General features: G+C 43.7%; 2 protein-coding genes across 2 annotated transcripts; both read left to right on the forward strand.

Moving 5' to 3' along the window:
• The first annotated feature begins 2,218 nt into the window (after positions 1-2,218).
• LOC148674914 (uncharacterized) lies at positions 2,219-7,834 on the forward strand. Its single transcript, XM_088623456.1, has 3 exons — positions 2,219-2,315; positions 3,672-5,965; positions 7,798-7,834. Exons 1-3 carry the CDS (start codon positions 2,223-2,225, stop codon positions 7,832-7,834), a joined length of 2,424 nt encoding a protein of 807 aa, XP_088479582.1. The 5' UTR covers positions 2,219-2,222.
• Positions 3,628-24,223, forward strand: LOC148674915 (uncharacterized). Its single transcript, XM_088623458.1, has 6 exons — positions 3,628-3,750; positions 8,414-9,860; positions 15,093-15,266; positions 15,938-16,054; positions 21,868-21,884; positions 24,010-24,223. Exons 2-6 carry the CDS (start codon positions 8,415-8,417, stop codon positions 24,221-24,223), a joined length of 1,968 nt encoding a protein of 655 aa, XP_088479584.1. The 5' UTR covers positions 3,628-3,750; position 8,414.
• Positions 24,224-25,389: the final 1,166 nt, after the last annotated feature.

Here is a 25,389-nt window from a genome sequence, read left to right on the forward strand (position 1 = left end):
TTGACCAACCAATCAGGGACTGGCAGGGCGTGGTAATACCACGTGGGTCTACAATGCCCGCCAAACTCTCAACCAATCAGCACACATCTGGGTCTTGATCAAAAAGGGAGCGCAAGCTCAGTTCTGGGCTCTCCTTGGCCATTTTCGCGCATCCTCAGAGACAATCACGTGACAACTGCTGTTGTCTGCAAAAGGACTTGGACTTTGTTCAAAGCGCGAGGCCGAGGAACCCGTACGTACTCAGAATTCTACCAACGTGAATGCTCCGCTTGATCAACGGCAGCCTACAGTTGGACCCTCGTCGACAACCTGAATAGCTTATTCAGAAGCAGCGCTGGACCGGGAACGAACCAGTTTCTTCCCAGGCAAAAGAGTGACTTGTGAGGACTCGCGGTCACACTCTGTGCATAGAGACTTTCTACTAGCCAGCCGGACTGCTGGTAGATCCCCTCGGAGCAACGACTGCCCTGCGCGCCGCAGTCAGATTCCTCCGCCCGTCCTACTCCGAGCTGCACCTCGACTGGTTGGCCGGTAGCCAGAGGACGCCGTCACAACGCCCATTGGACAACCGCTGCAACAGAGGCTGCAACAGAGCCTGTCAGCTGGTTTGGTGTTCGTGCCGGGAATTCCAAATCCCAACACAGTGGATAAGTAAACCCCATGTTCTACATTGCGTCTCGAGAATTCAATTGTACCTCAACACCAGTTGTTATCAATTTAATTCATGAGTAATGTATTCACTTCCGAGTTTAGAGTAACAGTGGGTAATAACACTGATTAGCGATTTGGTAACCGAACGATAGATATTGACATATATTCTCTGTTGTGTATCTCTTTGTGTTTGCATCTCTTCGAGATTATATACCTTGTATATTGATAACCCTCACCGTAAGGTCTGCCGCTCGTATCCAGGCAGACTGGTATATGTTTGTTGCACAGTTATATTAATAAATGTATCCCGTGTATTGAACCCGTGTGTGTGCGTTGTTAGTTGTTCTGACGATTGATTTTCTAAAAGCCCCGACGAACAACCTCGTGATTACTGCTACAATTAATAATTGTCTCAGTAAACCCATCAAAACCACTACATTTAATGGCGTCCCTGGGTGGGCGGAGTTAAGAATGAAATGAGAATCAATCGCACAGAATAACTGATATTGCTGTGAGTTCAAGTTCAGCACAGCGCCGCGGCTTCTATACGCGAATACCGGGTGTGCTGATAACTGCGCAAAGAAATCCCCCTGTTTTCTAGCGTTTAGTGTAACGTGTGCTGATTGGAAATCCATCTGCTCGGGTGTTTAAATTCCATACTGTATTTTAGTAAAAAGGAAAAAAAGTAATACTCTTAACGTTTCTCTGACGTAATGACAATGGCTGCTAAAATGTCTGAAGTGGAGTCGCTTATAAGTACTATTTCTAGCGACGACAATCCTGGTTACTGGAGCGGTATCGAAAAGTTGAACTTTGATGATATTGAGAAGCTGCAAGTAGATTTAGTAGCTAAAGTAGCGAACCAGCTTAACACAGGAGGGTCCGTGAACGCAGTTCAGGTCCTATCGAGTTTCGCCTTAAATCTAGCTAAACAGCTGGAACTGTCTTTGTCAGAGCTGACAAAGTTTCAAAAGCTTCAGGGAAAGCTAGAAAGATATAAGGCGGAGCGAGTTGAGTTGTTGGATATAATCAGAGAAAAGAGAGTGAAAAATGAGGAAAGTGAAGACAGACTCAGGGAAGTTTTAGGTAAATTAGATGACCTGTCTGCTAGAGAAACTGCGGCTGAGGTAGCTAGGAGAGACCTGGAAGCGAGCTTGAAAGAAAAAGAAAAAGAAATTGAGAGTTTAAATGAGCTCAGCCAGGAAAGGCAAAAGGAGTTAGATGCTGCCGTCCTGGAAGCAAAACAGGCTAGATCCCACTTGCATGCCAGCCCACCTAGCAGCCCGGAGCGCTCACCCAGCGCGCCGGGAGGAGGTTTCTCCCGGCCAGGGTCTGTGGTCGGATCGGCATGGGGGAGATCGCCGAGTCCTGCGCGAGACGCAAGGGCGATGCAATTCAGGCAGAGACCCCCTGCTCCTGATCACGGCCGTCCCCCTGCTCGCGGAGAAACCGTAAAAATTAACCTCCACTCCCTGAGGCAGTTGGCCAAAGATGTAGAAAGGTTTGACCCGTCAGTGTCAGGGAACAATGTGGAAACCTACATCGATGAGCTGAGACAGACTTTGCAGTTTATGCCCGGAGCGTCCGAACAGGAAAAGGCTTTGTTAGTAAGGAAAACTACTAGCCGAGCGGTACACGAGTGGATGTCCAGACAAGGACCGGAGGTCTGTAATAGCTTTGAGGAGCTGTGTCAGGCAATGATCGGAGAATTTTCGGCTTTTATCGATCCCATAGCCGCTGTGGCCGCTGCGCACCATATTAAGCACGAAAAAGCTGAAGCCCCTCGCGACTATTATGAGAGGCTTAGGCGCACTTATTTTGCAGGGCGGAATGAAGAGGGTTGCGAAGAAAACGTGAATTTCAAAGGTTTATTCATTGCTAATCTGCATCCCTCAGTCAGGAAAATGATTGTGATGCACACAGATGCAAAAGCGATGAAAATGGCTGACATTAGAAGGTTGGCTCAAAAAGCCTGGGGAGCTGAAGTCTCTGCTTCCTCAGAGCGAAAACCTGCTAAAACGGCCGTGTTCGCCACTAAAGCCAGCAGGGTTGACGACTCGCCTCAGCTCGAGGGAGCTGAGGTTCCTGAGCCCTATAAGCCCCAGCGCAAAATAGGCAGGCAAGACCGCACTAAGCGTCAGAGCCGCCGTGAGCGCTACGGGGAAGGCAAGGGCTCAGGCAGAGCCTATCATAAGACTGGACGAGGGGAGTCGACTGCAGCCCGCCTGGCCCGGCTTGAACAAGCCCTGCTTGAGAGACCAGGACAGGGTAAACCTTCCGCACCGAATGCCGGAAGCGTGAATGAGCTTAGGAGGACCACGCCCCTTCTCACTGGAGGAGGCGGGGATCCACCCCAAACCCCTCCCTCAGTCTATCTGATTGGGTGGGAGGGTTCCTGCCTGAAAGAAGGCTGTGACTCTGAGTTGGGCGCTGACCCCGCCCCTGAAGTCAAAGGAAAGGCAGGCTTCCAACAATTCTTAGGGAATCTCAGCCAGAAAGGCAAAGCAAGGCGTATTTATATCAAGGTTTCTCTTGAAAGCGTCTTAGATAGAGAAGCACTGATTGACACTGGGGCTGAAATTAGTTTGATGTCAGCCGATCTACTCAGCGAGCTCAAACGAGTAGCGAAAGGAAAAGGCATCAGACTTAAGGTAGAACCGTGTAAGATAGAGATTTCCAGCTATACCCAGGATCATACCAGGATCACACACCGAGTGTGGGTGGCACTTAGGTTCGGGCCAATGAATGTGGTGCATCCTGTTTACATCTCTAGGTTTAAAACAGAGCCACTACTCATTGGCCAAGACCTGCTTGACAGGCTGGAGCCTCTGGTGGACTGCCAGCGTGGAAAATTGTGGGCTCAGGTCAAAAACCCTAAGCCTGTCGTACAGCAAAAAGGGGGGTTCAGTGGTTATGCTGTGACCACACAGTGCCCACTGAACACTATAGCTGAGTTGGAGGTTCCACCTGGTTCCTCTGGACGAGAAATAAATGTCTCTTCTTGCTTTCCAAAACTACAGGGAAGTCCTGCCCAGGCCAGCACTCCCACGGTCTCCCAACTACAGGAGCAGTGCTCCGAGCAGCTGCTTGACCCGCCAGGTAAAGCACACCCCTTTTTCATCCCTGAAGAAGAGTGGATCTCCCTGTCCGGTAATGAATGGGAGTCCTTTCTGTGCGCCCTGGTACCTCAGGGGGACCAGGACTACCACCCCATGGTGGTGGGAGGGGTCCAGGTTGCAGAAGTGCAGGTTGATGATGTAATTCTCAGCCTCAGCTCTGAGAAGTCCATAATCAGTGAAGGTCTGTTCAAGGACCTGTCGCGAAGCCGTCAGGTGACCCTGGTGACGCAGTCACAGGTTCTGTGGTGGGCACCCCCACCTCATAGGTCCATTTGGAGCAAAGGAAGTTGTGTAGCTTCCATCTCCATCGGAAAAAGGAAGTTTGCTCACTACTTCCAGGTAGCACCTCAGCTGACCAATTCGGTCTGTATTGGTGCAGACCTCTTGGTTCGACTGGGCGCCCAGCTGGACACAGTAAACAGTGTGCTGTGGACACGGGTGAACCCAGATGCCCACTCTCTAAGCGGCGACCCCGAGAACATTCGGTCAGGTCAGACGATTCCTCAGGCCTGCCAGGTTGTAAATGAATCGGACCTGATCGTTCCTGCATCAACCGCAGGGTTTCCGGTACGCCTTGTCCTGAAGAAGGGACAGAGAATGGATGCAGAGATGGTTTTCTTCCAACCATCAGCTCAGTTTATCAGACTGAACCTAGCAGTCTGTGGTACCCCCAGACTGGAACGGAATGGCCGAGCCACCTGCCTGTTGGTGCAGAACATAGCAAAACAAGATGTCAAAATCCCTGCTCGCACTGACATGGGACTGGTAATTGACAATGGTTTCTATGATTTCGAACTGGCCATCCCAGTACTGGGGCAGCTCCCTGGTCCCTTGGCCAGGGAGGGGGGAAACGAGCAGGTGTACTACACCTACCCCCGGCGGATGATCGCAATTATGCCAATAGAGGGATTCTGCAACCAGGAGGTGTGCAGAGTGGACCTTAGCGATAAGGATGAGATGGTTGTGTACACAGTACACGCAGGTGTTCAGACGGACCACTCAGCCAAGAGTGCGACCCGGGATACCGCCATGCCGTCAAAAGCGGGGTTCCTAGAGCAGGTACAGGAACAGGTTGGTAAGGCAGATGCCCTGGAAACGGAAAGCCAGCGTCAGCAGCTGCGTCAGATCTTCCAGGATTTCCAGGAAGTGTTTGCACGGGATGCCTATGACTGCGGGGTGACGGATTTGCATACAGTGCGCATTCCCACAGCCCCTGGCGCCCGCCCAACCTATGTCAGGCAGTATCGCATTCCCCTCACGGCATACGAGTCCATAAAGCAGACGTTGGATGCTCTACTAGAGCGTCAGATCATAAGGGAGTGCAACTCCACTTATAACTCCCCACTGTGGCCGGTGCTGAAACCCAATGGTAAGTGGCGTCTGACCATTGACTACCGGCAGCTGAATAAACAGGTTCCTTTGTCACGATGGCCAATGATCTACCTAGATCAGGAGTTAGCCAAGGTGACAACAGCGAAATATTTCACCACAGTGGATGTGGCCAATGGGTTCTGGACCCTTAAGGTAGAACCGACAGACCAGTACAAACTGGCCTTTTCCTTCGGAAACAGGCAGTTCACCTGGAATCGATGCCCCTTTGGGTATTCCAACTCCCCAGCGGAGTTCAACATATTTCTGCACAAAGCCATGAGTGATGCAGCCGCCAGGGGCAACCTGGTCTATGTGGACGATATTCTGATGCGGAGTCAGACCTGGGAAGAACACATGGCCGAGATCAGGCATGTGTTGACCCAGCTCTCCCGTGCAGGGGCCAAACTGTCCCTGGCTAAGGGACAGTGGTGTAGGACCCAAGTGGAGTACGTGGGACTGTTGGTTGGAGCCCAAGGCATACAGCCACAGTCCAGCAGAGTCCAAGCTATCCAGAATATGAAGTCGCCCACTAACCTGTCTGAACTGCGCAGCTTTCTGGGAGTATGTAATTATTCCCGGCAGTTCATTGAGGATTACGCTGAAATAGCAAGGCCCCTCCACAAGCTGTTGCAGAAAGACGTGCCCTTTGAGTGGGGACCTTCCCCAGAACAGGCTGTGATGGAGCTGAAGCGCAAACTCGGTAGTGCGCCGTGCTTGGCCTACCCTGACAAAAATAAGGTCTTCTACCTTGAAGCAGGGTTCTCAGAGCACTGCCTTGGGGCTGCTCTGAGCCAGGAATATGACCAAGAGCGAAGGGTGGTGGCGTATGCCAGTCGAGCCCTGACCCCAGTGGAGCAAAAGTTCTTTGACTGCGAGAAGGCCCTGTTGTCTACGGTCTGGTCGGTAGAACACTTCCGTAGTTATGTAGGGGGACAAAAGATCATCATCGAAACCTGCCACCAACCTGTGACATTCCTGCATAGCCAGAGACTGAAAGCAGGCAGGGTGTCAAATAGCAGGATTGTGGCATGGATGATGGCCCTACAAGGCTATGAGATAGAGGTACGTTATGCACAGAGCAAGAAAATGTACCTGGGACAGGGCCTGGCTTTGGGCCAAGTGTGTCACGGCTGTGACACTGACATGGAAGCTCCAGAAATGATTCCCGCTGCTGAGCTACCGAACAATCATCGGTACTACGATGAGAACGTGGGCCAGGGCTTACCCATGGCCTATGTTGACGGTTGCTCTTTTCGCCACGAACAGCAGGTGCTAGCAGGGGTAGGTGTAGTCTGGCAAGACAATACTCCCTGTGGGCCGACCCGCTATAAGCTAGGACCAAAGACTAGTCAGTATGCGGAAGTAGCTGGGGTGCTGATCACCCTCCAGCAGGCCCTGACAAATGGCCTTAAACAATTTGTCATCTGTAGTGACTCGAACTACGCCCGACATAGCTTCGTGTCCCATCTTCCGTATTGGAAGGGTAACGGCATGAAAAATGCCCGGGGCAAGGAAGTAAAGAACAAAGAGTTGTTCCTGGCCAGTGACAAGCTCACGACCGAGGCTGGAATGATGGTTTACTGGAGGAAGGTGAAGGGACACTCCCAGGTGAAGGGACCCGACAAAGACGGGAATGATGAGGCCGACCGGCTGGCCAAATCTGGCGCCTTAGAGGGTGATCCCTGGCAGTTCCAGCAGGAATGGCTACCCCCAGAAACCGTGGCTGAGGTCAAGGCGGTCACCCGAAGCAGGGCTAGACAGGATGTCGGAGCTGACCCTCAATCTGTAGTGCTGGGGTCACAGGGTTTTAACACTGATCTTGCGGAAATGCAGAAACAGGACCCAGCAATTGGGCAAATGTATCAGCATATCGCTGACCCAGTGCGTCAACCTCTTTCAGAGCAGGTGCTGAGCCAGTCTCCGGAGCTGAAGGAGCTGGCAGAGGTGAAAGACAACCTAAAAATTATAAAGGGGTTGTTGGTTTGTGTACCAGTTGCACAAGGTGTCCCAAAGTGGGTAGTTCCCCGCTGTCATCGGGGGGTCATGATCCAACACGCTCATGACGAACCCTGTGGGGGTCACCGGGGAATCAAGGCCACGTACGACACTATCCAGCAGGTGGCATTCTGGCCTCACATGGGCCAAGACATCGCCGCGTATGTAAAGGGGTGTCTGACGTGTAGCCAGTTCCAACCATCACGGCCCTTGCACCGTGCACCACTCCAGAAAAAGGGCATGACATTCCCCTGGTCCAATCTACAAATGGATTGGGTGGGGCCGCTGGTGAGGTCATCCAGAGGGAACAAATATTTCCTCACTGTTACGTGTGCATTCACAAAATGGATTGAGTGCCTCCCAGCACCCAACGACACGGCAGAGACAACTGCAGTGCTGTTGGTGAACCATGTGTTCAGTCGATGGGGACTCCCCCTGACCGTGGACTCGGATCGGGGAACCCATTTCACAGCTACAGTAATGGCAACCCTGTGGAATATGCTTGGGGTCAAGGCCCAGTTGCATATCTCCTACCACCCTCAATCCTCGGGCCAGGCAGAAAGGGCAAACCGAACGGTGGTTAGTATGCTCAAAAAGTTTGTCTCCACCAACAGTAGGGACTGGGACATTAAGCTGCCCCTGGTTCTGATGGCCATCCGAGCCACGCCCCACTGCTCTACGGGGGTCCCACCTTTTGAGATGATGACAGGTCGGAAGATGACTCTTCCCCTACACTGTCTCTATGGGGTGGAGGACCTGAGCACGACGGGGGCTGCTATGGCCCATCAGTATGTTTCAGACCTGCGAGCACATCTGCAGGCAACCTTTGCTTTTGCCCAGAACAATCTGGGAAGGAGTGCAGAGGGTAGGAAAGCATACTATGACCGAAAGGCAGTTAACCAGGAACTCCAAGTAGGAGACAAGGTCCTGTACTTCCAGTTTGCCAAACCCACAGGGGTGGCCCGGAAGTTCTTACCCAGTTGGACAGGACCCCACGAGATTGTCGATAAGGTATCACCGGTAGCTTATCGAATTCGGATTGAAAAGGGAAGGCAATCTCTGGTTTACAAGTGGGTGCATCGCAACCACCTCCGGTTGTATCGCCCATCTCAAATGGCGCCGGAGGACACAGAATAGGGTTAAAAGTCTAAACCCGATCAAAGAGGGGGGTGCCCCTTTGTAGTTGCAGGTAGTTAGGTACTGTAGTGTAGGTCCTGCTAGGAAAATATATTCAAAAATATAGTGGAACTGTACCATGTGCCTCATCTGTGTTCCAGAATGGGAATCCTAAAACTGCCACGGCTGGTCCTGACAGTACTGTGGATCGCCTCGACACAGCCCCTTGAAGTTGTGGAACCCGGTCCTCCTACCGGCATAGTCCTGCAGGACGCTCCCGGATTGTTGTTAACAAATTGCAGAACATATACTCAGCGAGTGTATGTACGGCTGGACCCACATGATGTGTTTCGGAAGCACATCAGCATGAACAGTAGGGTGTCCTATCATGGTAGGCAGTGGGCTGGGGATACTGTATGGCATGCCCAGCTAGACACTATACACATGCTCCGCCAGCTGAGGAAGGCAACAGTCACCCAGGAGGAGATGACAGGCCTCAGCCGCCCCAAAAGGTTCTTGGGGGGTCTGATTGCTGCGGCCTCCGCCGTGGGTTCGCTATTTTCAGCGGGTCTGTTTGCTGCTAACACTGTCACCCTGACCACCCTGAGAAGGCAGGTGTCTGGGTTACGTAAGGAAATGCCAGAAATTTATGACAAGCTGTATCAACAGCAGCAGCGGCTGGAAAGCCTAGGGAAAACCTTACAGGGCACAATTTTAGCAGTAAACCTTCATGCAGCACTGTTAAATAACACCCTCCACACCGTGGGCAGGATTGTCGACGTGTTACAGTGGGACTATGCTTATGTGCAACAGGTCAGAATGCTGATGCAGGATCTGCTTAGGGAGCTTAGTGCCACAGTAACTAGCCTAGCCATGGGACAGATTCCAACCTACTTGGTTCCACTGTCCTTAGTAGAAGAAGTACTGAAGTCAACCACTTCCGAGATGGTGCAGCCATTGCAAGTACATCTTGCATACAGTCTAGGCAGTGCCATTCCCATACATGTCAACCCCGAAGCCAAGGAAATAGGTTTCCTGTTGAACCTTCCCATCGTGAGTAGCAAGGATATCTATAGACTCAAGTCTATATTGAACGTTGGCTTCTGGAGGGGGGACATGCATGTGAAGTTGACCACCCCACCGCTCGTAGCTTACCAGGAGGATGATCCGAATTTGTACCTTGTTCCAAACCTGGAACTGTGTATATCAACCAAGGATATCCACTGGGTATGCCCAAGTAAGCCATTCCTTAGGGACACAACTCAGAGGTTGTGTGGTATCAGAAAGGGGGCTGCCACTGAAAAGTGTAAAGCCACAGTGACGAGCAAACGTGAGGTTAACGAACCCCAGGTTGAGCAGGTGGGAAAGAAATGGCTGGTCAGCACACCACAGTTAACGGTTACAATAACCTATGACAGACATGATACAGCTACCGAAGTGCAGCTACCCAACCAAACAGTTTTTCTACAAGTTCCTGAAGGAGCTATAGTGCATCTCAACGATTTAGCACTGTATCACCTGGAGTCAGAACTGTATGAAACGGAACTCGAGATTGTGGACGATTTCAGAGGACACAGCGTTGACTTGGATGAGAGAATCCAAGAGACCGTAAGTCTTGAGGGTGTACAGGTAGTCGAATTTGTTCTCAACGACACAAACTTAAAAACTACACTGGTAGGTCCCAAGCACAGTCGTTGTGGATCCTCTGGGGCGCTAGGAACAGTAAACGTGGTCATCTTGACACTGCTGCTGGGTAGCTGGATCATGGCTGGGGTAATGTTTTGGATGCTGTTCTCTTGTATCAAAGCCTTGCGGGGTAGTTTGAATGAGACAAAGGGAGCAATGGTTTATCACCGAAATCAGGTAACCACGCCCAAGCGTCTGCCTGCTGCAGAGCTATCCGATACTGATAGTGAACTGCCGGAAGTTTAAGGTCTAGGGCTAATGATGACGCCCGATGCCTCATTTCTATGTACCTTATAACTGAGAGCAGGTATACGCAATGTTCTTTCCAACACTATTTCCTGTACAAATTCTCGAGAGGTAATGTGAATATTGGGTGGTAGAATCCACCGGGGTACAACAGACATCACTTAACTCTGTTTTTGTTTTGAAGGCAACAACGCCTCAGGACCTCGTGACCTTCAAAAAGGGGGGATATGTAGCGGCAATGCTTGTTAATAAGACAGAATTAAGCGTTGGTATGCTCCTAAAAGAGGCCCCATCTCACCCTCCATCTCTGTGGTGCAGCCACAGAGAAAGAATTCATGCAAGCTGATTTAAGATGTTTTCTTGTGATAAGAAACCAGCTCCCAAAGGGGGATGCACTTAGCTAAGCCTGGCTATCATGATCAATGGTCATGCATTGGCGCCTATCAGTCTAGGGAGTGCCGAATGGACATCTGGACTGCATTCCTAAGTGTCAAGACTAAGTGACTCATATCTCACCTTGACCAACCAATCAGGGACTGGCAGGGCGTGGTAATACCACGTGGGTCTACAATGCCCGCCAAACTCTCAACCAATCAGCACACATCTGGGTCTTGATCAAAAAGGGAGCGCAAGCTCAGTTCTGGGCTCTCCTTGGCCATTTTCGCGCATCCTCAGAGACAATCACGTGACAACTGCTGTTGTCTGCAAAAGGACTTGGACTTTGTTCAAAGCGCGAGGCCGAGGAACCCGTACGTACTCAGAATTCTACCAACGTGAATGCTCCGCTTGATCAACGGCAGCCTACAGTTGGACCCTCGTCGACAACCTGAATAGCTTATTCAGAAGCAGCGCTGGACCGGGAACGAACCAGTTTCTTCCCAGGCAAAAGAGTGACTTGTGAGGACTCGCGGTCACACTCTGTGCATAGAGACTTTCTACTAGCCAGCCGGACTGCTGGTAGATCCCCTCGGAGCAACGACTGCCCTGCGCGCCGCAGTCAGATTCCTCCGCCCGTCCTACTCCGAGCTGCACCTCGACTGGTTGGCCGGTAGCCAGAGGACGCCGTCACAACGCCCATTGGACAACCGCTGCAACAGAGGCTGCAACAGAGCCTGTCAGCTGGTTTGGTGTTCGTGCCGGGAATTCCAAATCCCAACACAGTGGATAAGTAAACCCCATGTTCTACATTGCGTCTCGAGAATTCAATTGTACCTCAACACCAGTTGTTATCAATTTAATTCATGAGTAATGTATTCACTTCCGAGTTTAGAGTAACAGTGGGTAATAACACTGATTAGCGATTTGGTAACCGAACGATAGATATTGACATATATTCTCTGTTGTGTATCTCTTTGTGTTTGCATCTCTTCGAGATTATATACCTTGTATATTGATAACCCTCACCGTAAGGTCTGCCGCTCGTATCCAGGCAGACTGGTATATGTTTGTTGCACAGTTATATTAATAAATGTATCCCGTGTATTGAACCCGTGTGTGTGCGTTGTTAGTTGTTCTGATGATTGATTTTCTAAAAGCCCCGACGAACAACCTCGTGATTACTGCTACAATTAATAATTGTCTCAGTAAACCCATCAAAACCACTACACAGGCTTCTTTTTCTTACATTTGTTTATCTCAAATTTTATTTTGTTTTCGCAGGCTTGCTCTTTAGAAACCTGAAAGTACAAGAGGCTTTGGAGAGAAATGTATTTTTTTAGGATTTTTACAGTCTCATCATATAACTACTCACATGGCATTTCAGGTTGCACCACACTACGCAGCAAACAATGATTACTCCCATCACAAGTTGCCACATTTTTTTCACCTTAAATCTCATAACTAATGACAGAAAATTCAAACCTCCCCATATACAAGTTATACTGCTCTACCATCTCATCAAAATTCCCTAATGGTCCAGTTAACCACACATTTCTTTTTCCTTACTTTTTCTATTCTTTTTAGATTAACGGCGAGATTAAAACACAACTATTAAAATTCCAGTAAACTGAAAGGGAGGAATATTGTTCTATTTCCAAGGTTTTGTCTAGTTGATTGTCCCTTGGCAAGAATTTGTCCTGCCATTCCTTGAATAGTGTTGTTGTTAGCATAAGTGGCTATCAAAACCATTTCCCATCTGTTTGAACAAAGAGGAAAGCTGTCTTCTATGCTTTCTTACTAATTGGGGTTTAATTTTTTTATTATACTTATTTGTTATTGGAGGTGGGGGAGTGTAAAAGTAGTACTTTGCAGTTTGCCATTTGCAAAAAATTTTTTGAGGTTTCAAATTCCTTTGAGTCCCAGAAGAGCTCAATAAACCCCTCCTCCTTTTCCATAGTCTGTCAACCCATTTACAACAAAGAAGTGTAACGTTAATTTAATGTTAAACTTTCTTAATGCATCCTGACAAGGTTTATGTTTCTTTTCTCATAGGACTCACACCATTAATAAAGAAAATGGAAACAGAGGATTACAGCCAATGCCCCACTAGAGAATTTTCTCACTTGGGTGTGTATACTGACTACATATTACAAAACATTTTAATTTAAATTTAAATTATAAGGAAAGTAAGCCTTGAGAGTGTCACATCCTCCACCCATCAAAATCAGGTTAAACAGACTCAGAAGCCACCTAATTACACCAGACACCACCGCATGCGTTAATTAATTAATTAATTAATCCTGCTGTTCTCCATCAACTCATCTCTAACTCATCGCTTATTTAAACTTACACCTTACTTTGTCCCATACTCAGTATTGGTTTCTACTCACAGACTTCTTACCTTGCCTTTGTATTCTCAACTCCTGCAGCTAGATCTTTTGGATTTTGGACTTTGGATATCACTTTGACCCCGACTTTGTCTTATGCCTCAGATTGTTTATTTTCATAGCAAACTCAGTTCTAAATAGGATCCTTCTTACTTGCCTGGTTCGCCTTAACAGAGAGCAACTTTGTTGTGGATTGTTTTTCCCTGACAGATCATGAAACTGAACCACATCCACATCTGTAAGTCCCTTTCTTTAATCATATCATATCATGTACTGGACTAAGATAGCTTTTTTTTTTTTGAGAATTTGATTTTTGTTTCAGCTCATGAATGAGTTATTGATATTTAATTTGAGGCATTCTGACTGTTCCAATTAAATTTGTGTTTTGTGTTCTTTGTATATTTGTTTCTAACTTCCTAAAGGGGTCGCCAAATTCTGTTTTTATTCCTTTTATAATTTAATAATAAGGTTTATAATCTGTCTGATTTACCACCACAATTATTGTATTATTTATAATTTATCTTCTCTAGCAAACATAGAAATGAGTAGTGGCAGTTCATTTACAATATAATTTTAAACAGCCCTTATTCAAAGTAATTATAGCTTGTTACATGAGGTTATATAAAATTCCGCTCATTCCTTTTATTTTGATTTTTAAGTATTATTGGAATACAGAATTTATAGTACATATAATAAAAATATATAAAGACAGTATATGAATTATATACAAAAAGTAGAAAAAACAACATATAAATTAATCCCTAGCTAATTATTTCATAATTAGCAGATACCTCATTTAAGATTATAGAATACTACACAAAAAAATTATAATACATATTACTAATATATTTTGTTTAATTTGAACTGTTAGCTATAACATGCAGCATTAGTCCAAAATCTTTTAAATTTAGTTTACCTTCCATTTTGATGGACAATCCAAGATTGTCTAATATTGTCTTAGTCCAAAGAGTAACTACTGTGCAGGAGGATTTATGTTTTCTGTTTATTTAGATATTTTTTGGCTAAAACTAAAAGGGAAACAATTATTTTTAATTGAACAGATGTCAGTTTAAATTCAGAAAAGTCACCAATTAAAATATTTTTCAGATACTGTAAATGAAACAATTTGTAAAATTAATTCTAATCTTTTAGTTACTTCATTCCAAACTTTTTAAAGGACATGTAACAAACATGTGAGTAAGATTACCTCCCGATTTACTACATCTCAAACAATTATGCTTCTCCTTCTTGACTAAGTGCAGGTTGTGATACTGTAAATCATGAATTTGGATAGAACAGAAAATCTAGGGATCTACAGCAATTGTATTGCTTTGGCTTTTAATTCCATAACAAGTACAGTATAATGTGTTATCACACTTACAGTAAAGACTGTAGGGTGTTCTTTATAATTCATTTCCCAAATCCATTGGAGTGTCTGCAAATATCAGCATTTTTTTAACTTCCTTAAAGACCTGTTTTTCCACTTTAGATTTGAATGAATAATTCAGTTTTACTCTTGGTTATTCTTGGTGAATGTCTCTTTTATGTATGCATGCTTTTGTACAGTTTCCAGTTTCTGGAAAAGTGGTCATAAATAAACCATTATTTCAAGAACCAAGACGGCAAACAATACAATATAACTGGTCCACTGACAAGTCCTATTTCTATTTTTAATTTCCATTGCACTTTAGTAAGATTAATGTCCTTACTAGTAAGAATACAAAGACAGACATGAACAATAAACATGGTCATGGTTTATTAATAATTATTTAGTTTGCTGAGAACTAATTACTATAGGTGGAGCCTTAGTGCGAAAGCTTCTATAAAATGTGAATCTATAATTAATACGCCATATTAATTATATGTCGCATATGTTAGATATGCAATATGCCAATAACAACATGCAAATGCAAACACAAAGAATTTCAGAGTATGTAGTAATACTTATTTTACAAAAATGCTCTAGAATTATGTAGACTCTGCTTCACTACTGTCATTTTTTTATAAAAACATAGATTTTGGTTAAATGAAAGATGATCCAATCCAATTTGTAGATGTATCAGGTATAAATGTAGGTTAACAATTGTATGCAAATTTACTTTCCTGCCTCACTGGTTTGGTGAGACCCCTCCTCTCAATAAAGCCTCCTGGGCAAAGCACAGCTATAGCCTTACGAGTCCCTTTTCCCTGCTCAGTGTATCCATATGTGGGCTTGCTGGCCTCCATCCCTAGACCCCCAGATCTTTGTGCCCCCCTTTCCTTCCGAGGGCTTGGTGGCCAGTTCTGTCGCAAATCCAAGGGTCCCAGACTCCGATTGGTGAACTGAAATGTAATTTGGGGCTGGCACTTTGCTGTGTCAGGCTCTCTCTTTGGTTAGCAGGGATGCAGAAGGGCAGCATCTCTCAGACCATTGCGCATCACTTTCTTTTTCTTGCTGACCATCTGGGGCAGTCTTTGCTCCACCAGCCAGTTCTGATTTAGTTTTTTTCAGTTTTCCATTTCATTACTCTCTGGCCTGGGCCCTTGCCAGTAATTAATTATTTTCTATGACCCCTGTCCAATCAACACCCAAAACTTTGGACTCAATAATTGCTTAAATTTACTAGAAAAGCAAAAATATCCAAAATTATCCATATTACAGAAAAGCTGAGATCATAGTAGCCTTTGCAGCACCACACTTCAATATAGTTCAGGTGGGTGGCTGCGTCAGCATGCGTAGGCTGCAAAGGAACAAGTAATAGGTTTATTCCAAGCTGAAAAAAAGAAGAAAACCCGAAGAAGGCTCCACGGCCGAAACGTTGTGCTCTCTTTCTTCTTTTTTTCAGCATGGAATAAACCTATTACTTGTTCCTCCACATTTCAATATTACTATCTGGCTAATCAACTGCATTAGATATTAAAATAGATATAGTTATACACTTGTTTCCAAGTCTTCATATTCCCCCTCTTCCGTTGAAGTCACTGTGTTCCAGGGTTCTTCTGTCTTAGGGGTTGAGGATGAGGCATTTTTCTGGCCTCTCCTCCTCCTCACAGGATGCACTGTCTTACGGCTGGCCATCCCACTCTGCCACCAAAATGTCACACAATGGCCTGAGGAAGGCCAAAGTAGGTCCATTTTATAAAAGAATGGCTCCGCCGCAAAGCACTCAAGTAAAATAAGTGCAGTTTATTTACAGTGCTCCCAGTCTCCCACACCAGAAAAACAAAACCCCAAAAAGGAACAAAAATAATTCTTCAAATAAAGATTAATCCTCCTTTTCTTATTGCTTTCTCTCTGTTTTAAGGCACACCACCTGACTCGCCACCCACCAACAACAACAACCCTTTCAGGCCCCTAGCATGTAAGCCCCTCCCCCTCTGGAACAAACCATTTCTCCAATTCATATGCATGTGGTTTTTCCCATCCCCATAAATAAACCTGGAGAAGTGGGGTTAGGTTTGGCCTTCTGAGGCCACCATAGGCTGACTCACCCCAGAAGTACCAACACCAAACAAACAGTGAGTATCATCTATTTTGAGAGCGCTCTCTATTCACACCACAATACTCACTCATACCTGTGTTTAAGTATGTGTTTTATGTATGTGAATGTATAGTCAAGTTCAAGTTTATTCTCATTATACTCATATACAGGTACAGATGCAGCCATTCAAAATGCACTGTACAAACCCGCGGTACGGGCAACTACCCACAAGCCACCGCAGGGCACCGAGGTAAGTGATTGGCTGGCCAAAATGACCATCAGGGGCACTCGTGGTGCATTGGTCGGTAGTGAAAAGATTTAATCATTTAATTTCTTTACTGTGCACATTTTAATCCGCTTAGTATTGAATATTTATATGAAATTTTACCACTAAAGGGAAATTTTAGTAGCTGAGCATAAAAAGAAGAGGAGCATAATGCATATGAAGGTCATAAACGATATTAATTTAGGAACATAAACATTACTGTATGTAAACTGTACTGTGTATGGCTGATCTTGGTAGTTTAAAGAAAACATACACACCAGTCTTCCATTTCTCCCTAAACATTTTAAGCATGAAAGTTTTATGAAACGGTACCCAAATATGCGATTGCTGTATAGAATGAATTTTAATTTAAAAAAATTATTTAACACGAAAATTAAGCTGTTTACATCTTCCGCCTGAGAACATAGTCACCCGTTGCTACCCAACGCAGAAACAAAGCCACTAACTACCACAAAAATATTAAAAATAATGTACTGTAGCTGGGATTAACTTTTTTTCGAACATGTCTCTACCTTCTGCGACTTGGACACGGAATGGTTAAAGATGGCGACAACTCAGGCAGGGCAGCCTAAAGGGGGGGAAGGCCACCCTTGAGCGACGCTACCCCCGCTCCGGAAAGCTAGAAAGAGTGCTTCACCCCGCCTGCTGTGGGAAGGGTTGGCCAAAGCCGGGGCTTATTTCTTCCCTGCCTCATCGAGGGCAGACCCTGCCAGGCCCTCGTCGACACCGGTTCGACCATCACCCTGCTGCGGCCTGGTGTCCTGCCGGGGAACCGAGGCAGCAGGACCCCGTTTCACTGTTACCTGGATACCTCTTGGGGGATATCCTGAATATCCTCTCGGGGGATATTCTAACAACAAGTGATTATAAGACGATCTGTCAAAGTGCAATGAAATACAATATGCTGGACAGTATGCTTCTCAAAGCGCTTTACAGGATAACAACAATAACAACAACAATTTTACAAGTCCTGGGAGGAAGAATATCATCAATATTAATAATAATAAACTTTATTATATAGCGCCTTTAAAAAAACTTTTTTAAAATGCATTTGCATTTGCACACAGAGCAGTGTTTACTTGAACATGGAGATGCCATACTGAAAAATTCCTGCACACAACCATTCCAGCAGAGTTTGCATCATTTGGCAGGGCTAAGATTCATACACGTGGTGGTGGATTTGGAGACAAAATGTATTTACATTGGGTTGCTGTAAGGGAGCACTAATAAGCCCAAAGCTCTACTTATTATTTTACAAGAGACTGCACCTGACAAGCTGGACAGTATGCTTCTCAAAGCGCTTTTCAGGATAACAACAACAACAATAACAACAATTTACAAATTTTGGGAGGAAAAATATGATCAATATTAATAATAATAATAAACTTTATTTTATATAGCGCCTTTAAAGGTGGCTCCTCAAAGCGCTTTACAGGATAACAACCGATGAAACAACAGTGGCTGGGGGTTGAAAATACCTGTGAAACCAATTTAATTCATCACAGCCAGCACTCCTGCAGAGAGTGATGAAAACTGCGCAGCGTCAGGCAAATGCACATTAATATGTTGGGCTTTTGGGTTCGGGTGGATTTGCGCCCTACAGTTCAACCTGCGGTACCGCTGTGAACTGTACATACAGTACAAAATGTTATTTTGAAATATAAAAAATGTCAATATACTTTAGGAGAAATTGAGTATTGGTGTGTATTTTTTCTTTAAAATACCAATAACAGCAACATACAGTTTACATAATATGTTTATGTTCCTAAATTAATATCGTTTATGACCTTTATGACCTTCGTTATGCTCCTCTGCGTTTTATGCTTAGCTACTAAAATTTCCCTTTAGTGGTAAAATTCCATATAAGCAGATTAAAATGTGCACAGTAAAGAGATTAAATGATTAAATCTTTTCACTAACGACCAATACCCCACATTATCTTCCGTGTCGCATTAACATTGGAATGTTTTTTTTTTACAAGTGTTAAAAGAAGCGGTACACAACCTGTCTCCTCTATAACTCTTCAGTTTACAGAGAAATTCCACCAGAGCCTCACAACATTGTCCAATAATACTCTTCTCGTGTCTAATTTTTAGTTAAGCAGGATTTGAGCTACAGACCATAACAGACCAAAAACAGAATCCACCTGCGATTCGGGTGTTAACAAAACGTGTTTACAAAGAAAGTGAAATACAGTGATACTACCAGTTATATAGATACATAGATTTAGAAATGTAGATCCTTAAATTAATATCATGATTAATTTATTTAGATATGTGCTTACATATTCTTGATTATAAAACAGATAATTCCGGTCCTGGAATCTGACTGACTGACACCCTTCTGAAGCGGTACCATAATCTCTGGTATACGGACGCCCCTGAAATTTGACTTGTTACTGTGTGATACATTTTAAAGACGTAGATAAAAAAGTTTGGATTCTCATGTATCTGGTACAAGTATCTTTTAAAACAGTCTTTGTTGTGCTCTTGAGGATCCTTGTGATATTTTGAGCTCTGGTTGAATGATAAGTGTCGCAGTTTAAATAATTTTCGTTGTTAGAAATTATGAAACGCTCTGTTAAAAGCAAGGGAGTTTTTATGTCTGTTATACTAAAAGAAAATGCCCGACGAACTAGGGATTGGACAGTTTTTCAGTGCTTGTACAATCGATGGAAATGTTCAAATAAATGTGCTAAAGAAATAAACAAAAAAAGTAATTTATTCCTTTATCATATTGGCTAGCTAATGTCCCGTCCTTGTTAGTTAGATCAATGAAATGCTATGTTACTTTTTGTTAATGAAAAAATAAAGTATTTTAATTTAAAATGATGGTTACAAATAATGTGGACCAGCGTAATACTTTGAGTTTACAGCTTGTCCAAGGTCATTCATTATTAATAATATGAGTAATATCTTCGGTAAAGGCTTTGATGCATAAAATATTTCTGTATAATTAAAATATTTATGATAAAGGTAGGTTGTGTACTTTTGCCCAACTGAGCAATCTTGCTTTCATAAAATATACCAACTTTTTAATGACTGATGATTAACATGCTGTGATACACAGGTTAAATTTAAAAGCTCAAATGCTGTACATGAGAGGTTAAGCTTTATTGGCTCCTCCTGGCGGTTTTACAAGGTGATTCCGGATACTTTCCAGTATGTTGTCAAATGGCACGATACACCGCGGGATACTGTGTGAAACTGCGTTTTGATGCAACACGCCCACCGGGGTATACCGCAAAATACCCCATCCATTTTGAATGGCTGCATCTGTATATGGTATAACGAAATGCTTTTTAGCTACCTATCAGACAGTAAGAAGTACAAAAAAACAACAACAATACAATTGCATAAGAAAAGAAAGACAGAGACAACAGGCAATGTGCAAAACAACAACAGGCTTACATCATACATCAACAGAATGAAATAAAGGATGGAAAATTATGGGGAGTGAGCTTCTTGACATGTGAGGTAGAAGTAGATTTCAACGTGTGCTTGAGTTCTGGTAAAGAGAGAAGGCACTGTGAGGTTCAGATCATAGGTGAGAGAGGCTGCGAGTTCAATAGTTTGATAGTGCGGGGGTATAATCTGTCTTTGAGTCTGGTCATCTGGGCCCGAATGCTCCGGTACCATTTTCCAGATGGCAGAGGGTCAAACAGTCTGTAGCTGGGGCGTGTGGGGTCTTTGGTGATGCTTAGAGCTTTCCTTAAGTACCATCTGTCATAAATGTCCTGAATGGATGGGAGAGCAACCCCAGTGATGAACTGGGCAGTTTTCAGCACCCACTGTAGGGCTTTCTCGGTCAGCAATACTGCAGTTGCCACACTGTGATGCAACTTGTCAGTGTGCTTTCTGTAGTGCATCTGTAAAAGTAAATGAGGATCTGGGGACATATCTTAGCCTTCTTCAACCATCTTAGGAAGTACAGGCACTGTTGCGCTTTCTTGATCAGACAGGTGGTGTTGAGAGACCATGTGAGGTCCTCGGTGATGTGGGCGCCAAGGAATTTGAAGTTACTGACCCTTTCCACTTCAGTCCCATTGATGTGGATAGGGGCATGTCTGTTTTCTGAAATCAACGATCAGCTCCTTGGTTTTGCTGACGTTGAGGGTGAGGTTGTTGTCTTCACACCACGTTGTAAGGAGATTGACCACCTCCCTGTAGGCCATCTCATCATTTTCTGTGATCAGACCTACAACTGTGGTGTCATTGGCAAACTTGATGATGGAGTTGTGTTTGGCCTTACAGTCATGGGTGTGGAGGGAGTAGAGCAGTGAACTAAGCACACAACCCTGGGGGACCCTAGTGTTCAGAGTTAGTATGCCAGAGGTGTGGTTTCCAAGCCTGAGGTCTGCCTGTCAGAAAGTCCCGAATCCAGTTGCAGAGGGTGGTGTCGAGACCCAGTGCACTGGGTTCTTGACTAGTTTCTCTGGAATGATAGTGTTAAAAGCTGAGCTGACATCGATGAATAGTAGTCTTGCATATGTGTTCTTTTTATCCAGATGGGATAGGGCAGTGTGTGGATCATCTGTGGATCTGCTTGGCCGGTAGGCAAATTGGTACGGGTCCAGTGTGTTTGGAATGGTGTCCTTAATGTGCCTCATGACCAGCTTCTCAAAGCACTTCATGATATTTAAAATTAAGTATGTGTTTTATGTATGTGAATGTATATGAAATTAAGTAGTAGCAGTTACTAGTCAAGCCCTGAGTGTGCACCCTCAGACTCCTCTGTCACAATGCTATTAACAAAAAATCCATGGGTGGAAATTGAACAGTTAGAATATGGAGAACTTTCTATCAGCGATTTACCATTTCTTACCCAAACAATTTAAAAACTCTTCTCACCCAAAATACATAGGTATCTCTATCTAGTCCCAGATGTCCAGGCATGCTTTTCTCTACTGTACCAAAGAGAAATGGAGAAATTGATGCAATGGTTCAAATACCTCTCTTTCTCCTAGTAATTTCAAACTAAGTGTTCATTTCTCAATACAGCCTTAAAGAAGGCCCTCCTTCTTTGCATTGGCCACATCCGGCAAAAATATCTGGTTGAGAGGACAGTGCTCTGTTACTTACACAGGATCCATGTATAGTTTCTTCATGCCACTCTACTGTCTGGGAGATAGAATTCCAAAATAAACTTAAACATGTTGCGTTAATGTCCAGATGATCGAGGGAGGAAGGTACTGTAGGTATAAAAAACTAAGTTCCACTAGAAAGTGCAAAAGAACCCACATACAAGGCCCGAGAAAATCACATAGATATTCACATCTCAAGTAAACCTATAGTAGTGCCCATATCACAGCCACTTTTCCATTTATTTCACTCTGGAAGATAAGTTAATTCAAGAACGGAAGAGTAAGCTTTGTCCACAATTCACCAACTTTCAAAACCAGTTTCAAATCCTATGTACTGTAAATATTTTTCTTCAATCTAAAATTGATAGCATCTGGAATCAGATTGTACATTGTGTTTTTGGTTCAGAGAACAATTTATTTCTCTTCAAACATCTTTCCTTGTAATTTCATGCAATATCTTCTCAGCTATCTGAAATTATCATTAAAATTAAACCTACACAAATTAATTGGATTTTATTTCCACTGTTCTTCTGTGTTTAGGTTTTGCGATTCTCTGTTCCATTGTTCTGCATGATATCAATTATCAAGATCTGGAATTGTTCCATCAGCCTTCAGCTTGCAATTTTTATCCCCCTTTAAAATGCAGAATTTAGGCAGCTTAGCTCAATTATTATAGTCTATATATAACTTAGTGTTTATGGCAAATGTTCTAGATCAGACACAAAACCAATTAACTGCAAATAAGCTGTATGAGCCTTTTCAGTCGGAGTTTAAACTACTGTATAGTACTGAATCAGCTCATGAACTGCTGTTGACTTTTGTCCTGCTGGACCTTAGCGCTGATTTTGATACTGTTGATTCTTTATTCTGCCTGCCTAGTGCCCCCCAGGTTGGAGACCTCACAGACTAAATGGACAGGCGCCTGGGAAGAACTGGATTGGATCTAGTTTTCATGGTCCATGCTAGAAATGATAGGCAGATTATTTTTGAAAATATACAGAATAAGTAAAGAGGTGAGGTATGTGGGGTCATTTGTGACCTGTGCCTTACAACTGAATCTCATGCTCACAATATGATGAATAAGTCATTTTTTTCAAGATTGCTTGCATTTATACACATCTCTCATTTGGAAGCATAAAATCTAATGCATGGTTTTTCTCCTTATTCAATGTTTTTTTGGAAACATCAACAATTTCTTACAATGAATATGGACCACATTGCACTGGAGTAACTTAAGAATTAGAAAGTGAAAGTTCTTGAGTGGACTGGTCAAAATCATGACTTAAATCCATTTGGAGGGTCTGTAGAAAGACTTGAAAACTGTCATCCATAAGTAATTCCCACGCAACACAAGAGAGCTTAAAGAAATGTGACAGGAATAGAAAACAATGTAATGTTGGCAGAAACTTACTTTAAAATTACCAGTAGTTGTAATTGCTGCCAAAGTTTCTTCCACTGAATATTGAGTTTATGGATCAGAATACTGTTGAAGTGTTGAATTATAGATAATATTTAACGGTCAGTAACATTATCTTAACACTATACTTTTAGAAATGTTCTATGACTGATGTATATAAATTTTGAGACAATTGATTCCTCCAGTAGTGCTACACATCCTCCTCTTCTGTCACTTCTGAAAAGTGAATATCAAGTTGTATTAAACAAATCTCCATTTTCTATTAGCCATGTTTTTGTGATCCTAATTATATCCCAATTGCCTGCTAATGTTGTAGCTTGTAACTTGTGTATTTGGTTTGAAATACTTCTTAATATTTAAGTATTTATTTATTTAACATTTAATTGCCATGTCCTTTTTTGTTTTCTTTCTTGATTATCTGTGACTGGCTATGTGACTGAGCCCTGGTTTAGTCAAAAGATCAGGTAAAGACTCATTATATGCTCAAAGGTAAAGAAAAGAAACACAATGTTTTGTCTTCTTCAGATGAGGGAGAGAGAGGGAAAGTAGCAAGGTGTAGAAGGAAAAAAAAGACAGGGATCACCAACTTTTTCAGCAGCATTCACCCCAGAGCACGTTTTGCTGATGACACCTCTTAACCCACAGCCAACAACATCCCAGTTATCAATGCCATCAACAAAATTGATCCCAAACAAAGCTGTTGGACTCCCCCCTCTGGCTGGGGCATCAACCAATGCAACAATGAAGCTTCCAAGACCCTGTAACAGGAGCCCGTCCAGGCTCCAGTGAAGTGTAGTTCTGGACCTTATGCAGACGGTATAATCTGGAAGTGAGTGGAGTAGGACAACTGGGAGGAGATGACGAGGATCAGGGCAGGTTGACAGTGAACTGGTGCTTGGGGGGCGTGGCCATGGCAAACAAGTCCAAGGGAGTCCAGGGGGAAATCCAGGGCGAAGTCCAAGGTCCTAATCAGAGTGATCTTCCTCGAAAACAAGACAAAGTTAAAAACCAGAACAGGATCCGGTAAAGGAAAATAAACACAGGATGACCTGGCCAGGCCAGGTATCAAATATCAAAGATGGTGAACAGAAAAACAATTATACAGATATCGGAATTAACAAATACATACATTTTTCACTTATTTACAGTATGTTGTCCAGGGTCTTTTTCCACTTTTTTAAAACAAAGATTTTCTTGTAAACAAAAAACCCACTCTTTCTATAGAATTTAATTATTGAATTCTTAAAAGCGTGGTAGCAACTGGATCTAAATCAAATAAATTATAATTATTTTATTTTTTTAATTATTTGATTGACTATTTTAGTTCAATTCTGCGTCATAACATCTAGACTAGAATATTGTTTTACTGTAATGGGGCTATTGCCTTCTACACCCAATTGCATTATATTGTTACACACTACAGGGACACAGAGTAAATTACTGTAAAAATATGTGGCATGTGAGTTCGATCATGTGAGAATTGACATGCAATTTATTTGTATTCTCTGGCACAGTATTGGTGAAAGAGTAATAAATCAGAGTTAAATGTGGACATACATTTATTAACAAAACACAATAATGTATGCAGCAAATAATATTACACTACATACTGTACATCAACTTAATTCATATGTTCAAGTCTATGCATTTCAGAGGCCTGCATCCTACAGAACTAGAAGCCCTCAATTCTACCTCTGAAGACTGACAGCACTATGCACCACCTTAACAAGCCAAAAAGAAAACACCCTGCCATCCTAAAATAAGGAATAACTCAAAATTAAATCTAAGATCCTACAACTTGGATGCTCCAAAGTGAATGAGAATCAAGTCGCTCTATTATAAAAATGCATCCTCAAACCAGGAGAGATTGTTTTTAGTCTGAGGATTCCACAATACAGGAAATTGGAATCTTCTCAAACAAAATAGGGCAGCAGGCTACCAAAAATAATGTTCAGATTACCTAACCAGGACTCTAAGGCTGATCAAACAAGGTCCTTGCACATGGCACAAGTTCTGAGGAAAAAGAGGGCATGGCGTTTATTTTTCTGTCTATGTCCTTTCTCCTTTCTGTCTTTCTCTTCGTGTTCTATGGATATTGAAGGCCCTATGGATTTACCATAAAGTGAACCAGTAACCACCAGAAAATGCCTTTGATCATCTGTGTTTCTTAGCACATCTGCAACTAGGCAGATA

Source organism: Lepisosteus platostomus, chromosome 3 (assembly GCF_059453375.1).
Source record: "Lepisosteus platostomus isolate fLepPlt1 chromosome 3, fLepPlt1.hap1, whole genome shotgun sequence".
Lineage (NCBI taxonomy): Eukaryota > Metazoa > Chordata > Actinopteri > Semionotiformes > Lepisosteidae > Lepisosteus > Lepisosteus platostomus.

Bases quoted from the DNA above. Each gene is read 5' to 3' on its own strand.
- LOC148674914 (XM_088623456.1), top strand. From the start codon at position 2,223: ATGCCCGGAGCGTCCGAACAGGAAAAGGCTTTGTTAGTAAGGAAAACT. The intron at 2,316-3,671 runs GTCTGTAATAGC...CCAAAACTACAG, and splicing joins TGTCCAGACAAGGACCGGAG to GGAAGTCCTGCCCAGGCCAG. The intron at 5,966-7,797 runs GTATGCCAGTCG...TGGCCATCCGAG, and splicing joins CAAGAGCGAAGGGTGGTGGC to CCACGCCCCACTGCTCTACG.
- LOC148674915 (XM_088623458.1), top strand. From the start codon at position 8,415: ATGGGAATCCTAAAACTGCCACGGCTGGTCCTGACAGTACTGTGGATC. The intron at 9,861-15,092 runs GTAAGTCTTGAG...CTCTCAATAAAG, and splicing joins ATGAGAGAATCCAAGAGACC to CCTCCTGGGCAAAGCACAGC. The intron at 15,267-15,937 runs GTGAACTGAAAT...CTTCTGTCTTAG, and splicing joins AGGGTCCCAGACTCCGATTG to GGGTTGAGGATGAGGCATTT.